Source organism: Mobula birostris, chromosome 2, assembly GCF_030028105.1.
Source record: "Mobula birostris isolate sMobBir1 chromosome 2, sMobBir1.hap1, whole genome shotgun sequence".
In the NCBI taxonomy this organism is placed as follows: domain Eukaryota; kingdom Metazoa; phylum Chordata; class Chondrichthyes; order Myliobatiformes; family Myliobatidae; genus Mobula; species Mobula birostris.
Genome location: NC_092371.1, coordinates 97,207,476 through 97,216,491, shown reverse-complemented (window position 1 = coordinate 97,216,491; position 9,016 = coordinate 97,207,476). Strand labels below are relative to the sequence as shown.

The 9,016-nt window shown below is 41.0% G+C and overlaps 1 gene segment (V, D, J or C); it reads left to right on the top strand.

Moving 5' to 3' along the window:
- Positions 1-4,956: 4,956 nt before the first annotated feature.
- On the top strand, positions 4,957-8,810 carry LOC140188936 (immunoglobulin lambda-1 light chain-like). The segment is given in 3 exon segments: positions 4,957-5,002; positions 5,094-5,434; positions 8,301-8,810. Coding segments are annotated over 3 exon segments (710 nt in total).
- The last annotated feature ends 206 nt before the right edge of the window (positions 8,811-9,016 follow it).

Below are 9,016 nucleotides of genomic sequence, written 5' to 3'. Positions count from 1 at the left end.
TGATGCATCGTCACCAGTTCAGAATGCAGAGAGACTTACAGAATGTGGTATATATGTAGAGGACGAGGAAATATTGGAGATCGAGTTACCTGAGCCAATGAGTGCACAAGCAGCAGAACTTGTTGCAATAGCTTTTGCTGCCAGCCATCCAGGGAGAGATTTCCTTCAGGAGTAATCATATACTCAGATAGTATTTGCGTTTATAATAGATTGACTGAATACTGACTGTCATAGGAAGCTAGGGGGTCTGCCAGAAGTTGAAAAAAAAAACAGATGATGTATTGGTACCATGACATTTGTAAGCATCAAGGAGCAGATAAGGTTATGCAACTGTTGACAAATCTGCGTTGCTGGCAAAAATCCGAGGAGATGTAGAACATTTTTGTAAGAACTGTTGGTTTGTACTCTGTATAACCCAGATAAATTGGCTAGGAAAGCGGTTTTAAGACACACAGGCTCCATAGAAGGACCATGAGTTACCTTGCTGATTGATTTTTTCGAACCTTTATTTCCAACCCCTGGAGGAATTAAATCTATCCTGGAGATTCTGGATACTTTCACAAAGTGGGTAGAGACTTTCACAACTAGAAATAACACTGCTAAAGTTACAGCAGTGTTTTGATTTTGTTCCAGAGTTTTTATTCGTAGTGGATTGCTAAAAAGTCTAGAATCAGATGAAAGTCACAACTTGACCATACAGATAATGCAAAATCTGATTAAACTCTTCGAGGTAAAACAAGGTTCCATATCCCTTATCAAACCCAATCCGGTGGAACTGTTCAACAGATGAACAGGCTATTAAAGACAATGTTAGCTAAAATGGCTAAATAACTCAGGACCACGTGGGTCACTGTCTTACCATATGTCCTTCCGATCATCCGTACCACCGAAGTTTCTTCCACTGGGTTTACACCTTTCAAGTTGATGACCAGAAGAGAAATGAGAGGGTTCAAATTCCTGGTTGGGCTAGGTTGGGCTACAATGCTCAATATGATGGCATTGTAAAGGATAAAAGAGGTACAGCAATTCGTCGATACTATTAAGGAAGCCCATAATGCTGCACCCCACTACATGTGACCGGTTACATATCTGAGACTTGTGAGGCCATTAATTCCATTGACAGAGTCAGTCCATCAATCTATCAAATCCACGCTGCTCTTAATAAGTTAGATTGGCATCATATTAACCAACATGAACCCCTTGGAGACAATCAATGTCTTACACCTGAGGTCCATAAGGCCCATTGCCAATAGGATACACTTAGATTTATGCTTCAGGCGATCGATGACGATGAGGATGAAGGTGCAGTTATCCCCTCAGTGACTTTGGCAACCAGTTCTAGTTTGCACACGGAGGATAAGGGTAGTTTACTTCATCTTCAACATCAAGAGAGGATTAATGCAAGGTAGTCTTTGCAATCGTCCTTGCCAAGGCTGAGTCAATAGAAGAGAGAAACAGGTGGGAGACTGTGTTCATCAACTGACGTTCTGGAAATAAAGCTGGAGAGAGAGAGCGGAGGATAGAGGAGATGAAATTTAATGGGAGTATCAGGAAGTTAGGTAAGTACAGAAACTGCTCTTGATGTTCTTCTTTTCAGGTTTTCGGCAATGATTAGTGTTCCATTACCTCTGATGAGTGGCCTCATAATGGTTGACTGTATTTTTGGCCACTTGTATATTCATTTAGACAGATGGAAAGGTATGGAGATTAGGTTGGCAGGAGATGGACTATTCGCAACAAATCTATTTGATGTCATGGTAGTAGACGATGTGGTTGAGGAGAGTGAAATGGTAGTACTAATTTATGAAGAACTAAGACGAGATTTTGATTAGGAAATGAAACTGATGTCTGCTGGTGATCACAGTAACGGTAATGGTAATATGGGGGAAAGCTACGATAACGGTATTAGTCGTTTTGGGTTTTTTTTGGAATCCTGCTTCGGGAAAATAGCACTTATGAACATAGTACAACTTCATTGTGAACGTGATCGTATTATTCACATGGACACAAATTGGAAGCAAGATCAGCAGCAGTTAGCATGTTCCCCAGGCAACTCAATCCCAGTTGGTCTGGAGCCCCAAGATCTTGGACAAAGAGTCGACAAAAATTAATACCACAGCCATTGCGCTGTCAACTGTTACTTGTTCTGTGAGAATGTTCAGGCAGGTACAAAGAGAGTAAGACTTGTATTTAAAGAACAGAAGAACGAATTGTTCCAACACCAGGATATTATTGAAGTTTTCTTTGTGAATGATATTTATTTAAATGGCTACTTCAAGATGGGATCTTCAATTTGATTAGATTAACTCGATTATTGTGGTTTCCAATGTTTCGAGGGATTTAGATTTAGCTGGGCAAGTATTACCTAAACCAGTTGTAAAACCATTTATTCCCTCTAATTTGCAATTAGTGTGGGCACAATCTTGTGCTGTGCCATTTTTTGCCAACATGTGCAGAGTGAATTTTAAAGTGGAAGTCAACCTGGAGATAGTCTAAAGATAAAAAACTACTAAGTCCAGTTTGTTGATCATTGTTTAAAAGAAATAAAGTAAATGTCAATAAGAACTTTGATCGCTTCTGGGTTTGACCGCTTTTGTTCTCGTTCAGCTGCATTCTCACAAAACATACGTCGCAGGCCTGCAGCGTGTAAAGAAGGAGCTTTTCCGCACTGTTCATATGTGATTTCCTTGCTAAATGACGATTTAAAAAGTCAAGTTTCCAAATATCACTCCACTTCTTCCCACTTGCAACTTATCAGGCAATATTTTCATCAGGACAATACACGCGGTAACACCAGTTTCTGAATTTTACGTAGCTGCACGTTCCTACCATCGTGAGCTTTCCGTGTAGCAGTTTATAATGTCTCGTTAAGCCATTCCGCTTTAAATGAACTAGCAGTTCTTTTATGCTTCACGCCCTTCGCTTCTTTGGAATTCGACTCCAGGAATCAATAATTTCTTCAATAAAAACAGTATAAATAAGCCTGCTCTAAAATGTGCAGAAAAATCACCGCAAATTCAACGGTGTCAGCGCCGTCCGCACCATGAACGGGAAAAGGAAATGTGATTTGTGTGCTTAACATGCCAACGAAGTGGGGGGGGGGGGGTTACAGTATTTTGTGCGCAGTTTAAAATCCTTTCTGCGCTCGTCGCAAAAGATTCCGGTTAGTCGCGAAATTCTCAAGATATGGCAATATATTGCCCCAGTTCCAACTGAATTATTTTCCGACTCTAAACTACACGATAGGACTTCATTCCAAACTATACGCCTGTAATTTCTTGTCATCTTTCCACCTCCTTTCCTCGGCAATGAGATTATATTTGCGAACGCCAGAATTTCCATCACCTCTGTAAATTGGAAATGGAGCAGTCACTGAAACTATTCCGTCCATGTTTGCTAACTTTAGTGATCATGGTTACTTATTATCTGCTGATATTCGGATATCGGTTCCATTCATTTGTCCAGCACTTCTTTGAACACTAATCAGTGCCTCTCGACAGTCACACCTTTCAATGCAACTCCCCGGTCTGTGTTCAATGTGGTCATCTTTATGAATGTGTTGCATGACATGGGCGATCATGGTCTATGACATGATCGTTCGTGACAAATTCTACAGAAGTTATTTGTTATTCCCTTTTTCTGAGCGGGGTCTTTACATGGAGAGTGACTCCCAGCAATTATCAATACTCTGCAGAGATTGTCTGCCTGGCGTCACTGGTCGCATAACCAGGACTTGTGATAAGCACCAGCTGCTCATGCATCCATTTACCAGCTGCTTGCATGGCTTCACAGGACCACGATCGGGGTGGGGGGGGGGGATAAGCATGTGCTATACCCTTGTCCAAAGGTGATCGCCAAGGTAAAGGAGGGAAGGAGTGGCTTACAACTCCTTTGGTAAAGATATACCTGCGCTCACCACTCAACTCTATTAGCGATGCAATTTCTTATACAATAGTTTCAGTCGCCTTCATGTCGACACATGGCATTAATACTTTCTGAACATACGCTCCATTCGTAGCAGAAATAACTGTTTCCCCACTCTCAGCTCCTCGACCTTGATCTTCCTCATTCTTGCTCTCTCACCCGTTTACTCTCCCACTTTAATGACACCCTTAAAATGCCCACACGTCGTGGCTTTCAAATGGTTCAAATTAATATCTGAGGATGTATTCACCATGCAACCTGAAACTCTTACGCTTCACAGAGACAATCACGGAGCAAGAAACGCGAAAGTATGAATGATAGTGACATCAAAACCCCAAAGTCCCCCACCTCCTCCACACACAAGCAGCAGCACCGACCACAGCACCACCACCCCGAACGCCCTCACCATGCAGTCAATAGTAAATGCCCCCAAAGACACCTTTGATACAAGCCCATCATTTGATGCATTCTTTCAAGAATGTACAATTCCCAAGATTATCTAACAGAGAAAACCTGATTTAAGTACTTAAATTGGAATCAAACGGAAATCTAACATAATTGTTTTCAAAGTAATGTTGTCCGCCGCACCGCAGGTAGTACACGTGAGCTTTTCTTCTTTATAATTTCAATGTTTGTTTTCGCGCAATAATTTATTCGGCTACAATATGTTCATCTGTCTGTCTCTTGACAGAGCATGAGACAGTCTCCTGGGCAATTATCGCCCTCCAGCTACTCCTGTCCGAAGTAATATTTGGGCTTGTATAAGTCACATTATATCGAATCTATTGTTCCTTCCCGTTTTACCGTACGGTTTACTCTGATGTTTTTTGGTATTTGCTTGTCTCGAAGTGCTGGTACGATGCAAATATAAGATAAATTCAGATCAACAGTTTCGGGTTTTGGTGTCACGTGAGTAGACGTTGTTATAAATAATTAATATGCAGTGACGTAACGATACTTAGGACTATTTAAAGGGGGGGGGTTCAGAAGAAACTGAGAACCGAACTTGTGTCGGAAAACTACTCCTTCACCATGGCTGAATGGATTCGATGTCTTGTACTGGTGTTCTGTTTTCAAAGTAAGTACAATGCCTAAATAAGCTATAATATCGCTGCATTTTAATTTGTATGGATGTGTGACAACTCTAACACTAATCCATATTTCCCCAGATACAGTCGCGGATGTTGTTTTGACTCAATCCCCGTCTATCTCAACTTCTGCGGGAAATCTGTAAAGATCAGTTGCACCATGTCAGGAGACAACATCGGTAGTTACCTCGCGAGCTGGTACTGGCAGAAACCCGGTAGCGCCCCTGTGATTGTGTGGGATGAAATCTCTGACACAGCTTCGGGTATTCCGGATCGATTTACCGGTTCCGTAAACTCATCTAGCAGCCAGATGCACTTAACCATCGCAAACGTGCAATCGGAGGATACCGCCGACCATTACTGCGCTGTAGGGGGAAGAGGTGTCATCACCTTCGGAAAAGGAACCAAACTGAATTTGGACAGTAAGAGTTTTTTTTTTCTTCTTCGGTCATTTTATGTTAATTCAATTTCAAAATGCTGCTTAAGTTGACTCTTAATGGAGTATTAGCCACTAAAAATATTTCAGAAATCACTTTGATCGGTGTAATGAGTCAGTTTAAGTCGGGGAAAACGCTGTCATAAAAATATATTAATTTAGCTTTGCATTCTGTGTCGAATGTGCTTTTAAGAACAATAAGTCCAAATGCCGCCTGATATTATTGACAGTGTCGAATCATGAAGCGGGCATACAAACCATTTATTACTGTGTTACAACAACGCGGCTTAAACTTCGATAGCAAACTGGAAAACGCAGGAAAGTACATCCCAAATGCGTTGATCCGATTTCCCCAGCGAATGGTGTGAGGCTGAAAGAGAGCTATGGAAGTTATTGAGCTGAGAATGGAAAACACTTCTTTCTTCCTCCGCAATATCGACTCACGACTTTTCAGATTTACGTGTAACCTTCTCCCATTCTGTGCTGTAGGAACCTGAATTCTTCTGAACCCTGTTTTCCATTTCCCAGCTCCCACTCGTCCTGTTCCCCTGTTCCCCTCCTGTGATTGTGAACTTATAATTTCTCCCAGTTAAGGAATTACGTACCAAGAAAAATTTCACCCTTGTTATGATATCATTCTCAAGCTTGGGCCAATTTCATTTCTGTAATATTCAACATTGCGATCTAATTTTCGCTACTTAATCATGTTAGCCGCACTTTCATGTCTAGATGTTCCAAGCCTTGAAAAGCCATTCCTAAATTATTCTATGTCGCTGTCGTTCTTTATTCTTTTATAAAGACTTTAAGAATGTATGACTTTGTCCAAATTTTCTCCTCTGGTTTCTAGAGTTCATGAACTCTAATTTGGTCTTATTTTGTTACTGTAATATGTTTTGGTGTCGTTAAGAGCACTATATAAAGGATTTTTGTATTATTTGTGAGGCGATTAGGGAAATGAACAATAGACAAAGTCAGAAAGTGAAGGTTTTAAGAAAACGTGGACACCAGATCGACTCCCTTCTGAACTGTTAAATCTTAAGACCTCCGAGACTCGGATTGTCTTTGACTGCTTTCCAGGCTTGTCCGATCGGCACAAACTGAAACCCCAACATGAAACGCTAATGTTTTACCATTTATTCTCCGTGTGATTGTAGAATATTAACCTCTTCGTGGACAGTGTGGCAAATTGCTTCATCTCAGGTCATCTCCGAAATCACACTGAAAGCCTTAGTTCCACGGCTAAGTAACTTCCCTTTGGTAGGCGCAGATCTGAATATGATTTGTATCGGAATACCCTGTCAGAGTTTCTGTGCATTAAGTTAAACGGCTTTTGCCAGTTTTTCTGTGATTTGTGTTCACCAGAAGTGTCATATCGAAGAATGTACCGAAAATCTCTCACGATATTAAAATCTATTCCGATTTAAATATTTAAATATTTCTCTGTGATACGTGGGGATCGGGGATTCATCTGTGTTGCTGGAAGGTAGAGGAGGGAATAGCTTCAGCAACTTTACTCAGTACGTTTCCTTAACATCGTTGCGAGTTTGCTTGAAGACAAAGAGCAAGCCTGCATTGATGGCGCACTTTTCCAAAGGTCGTGAGTGCATTCAGCACCGCAACCTGGGGTGAGTTACAGGCAGTTGTCCCAGAGTTAGCAATGTGAAAACGAGAAGATTATTTGTTTCTTCTCTTTTGTATGTGCACAACTCCAGAAAACTCCAGGAGAAAAAACAGATTATTTCCAGGAACTTCAATTTAGTATTGTCTGATTTGTTTAGAAGAAAACTTTCGTTTTAAGAAAGCAATTGCTTTTATTCAAGTAGTGTCTGACCTTCCGAGTCTGATTCCGTCCGGCGAAGCAGATTCCGGATTGCTGGAATTTTGTTTTTGGAGGGGGGGGGGAGTGAAATTTGCTGGATACGCTCTTCATTGGCGCCTTGGGAACTTTGTAAAATCTATCAAATAGTTCAAAGAGTCAAACAGTTCGGTCAGTGATTGTCCAGAGGTTTGATATTTGCAACGTTAGCGCCTAATGGAAGGCAGAAGCAAATTAATGATAGATTCACCAACTTGAATTGACCCGAATGTTTTAAGTTAAGTATTACAATATACAGTTTTTCTGTTCGCTACGGTTAGGCGTTCATTCAAAGTTCATATCTATTATTTGTTAAACCGAGTCTACATACATGTCGAAATATGAATGCGACAAAGAAGATACGATCTTAATACACACTGCAAGATCCTTATTCATTCTCCATTGCTCACCGACCTTCCCCCTATCAATATTTATTCCGAATTCCATTCGAAACTTGCATAAGGTAAATAAAATGTACAAACTTGAAAACTCTACGACCTCTTTGATTAACGGCGCAGTTAATTTTGAAATTCAAAGCATCTGATTACTCAACTTTGTTTTCTTTGAAAAAGGAAGATTCATTTTTGCTTTTTGCTCTGTTTATATTCTGGAAATACCACCAGGCTATTGCATTTACAGTCACCTCGGCTTCTATCGCTATTCACGTTCAATAAATCGGGTTCCATTTGATAACAGTTTTCATGCTGATACAGCGATGTCGGTCGTGTAATCAATAAAGAAAAACTTTTTAGTAAAATTAAAGCTACTGGAGGAACTCAGCAGGTCAGGCAGCATGTGTCGAGGCAAATGGGCCCTAACGCACGACTGTCTCTTTGCTTCTACAGATGCTGCCCGACCCGATGAATTCAGTCGGTTGCCAGTTCTTTTGCTCCAGAACACATCATATGCAATCTCTCGTAGCTCCGAGGAAAGGCATTAATTTCAGATTACTCAATCAGTAATTGATTGGCAGGTATACATGTTTTTTTTATTTCAGATCCACAACCCCCCGTGGTGTCCGTCCTCGGGCCTTCAACAGAAGAACTCAGGGGAAAGGGCACCGCCACCCTGGTGTGTTTGGTGAGCGGGTTTAATCCGGGCGCTGTGAATATCGAGTGGACTATGGATGGTAATACCAGAAAGAATGGCGTTGAGAGCAGCCCGATCCAGCGGGACACGGGCAACACGTTCAGTGCGAGCAGTTACCTGACTCTGCCGGCCTCAGACTGGAACTCACACGAGCTTTTATCCTGCGTGGTTAAACACGAGAGTCAAGCAGCCCCACTTAAAGCAAACCTCATGAGATCCAGCTGTATCTGATTCAAGCAATCTATGTACAAATTCATTACATTTGAAAATAAATGTTTCGTTTCGACGTTGCCACTTTGATTTTGTTAGATAGATTTTCGGTCATAGCAGATGAACAGTGATCGTTTGAATGCATTGTCTGTGGTATGCCAGAGTCATTTCGCAAGTGGAGAAATGTAATAAAATCTCTTATCTCACATATTGACCTATACTTTCGTACTAACAATAGTAATTTTTTGAATATCTTAATATTAAAAAATTGATGATTTCCAAGCATTTGTATTTGTCTAGATGTGTTAGGGAATTTTAGTAGGGGATGTCTGTCGATGGTGGGAGACTATGAGCGTGGAATCAGTGGAAGAATGATTCCCCAATGAAACCAAGCGTTATTGATCTGAATCGTCA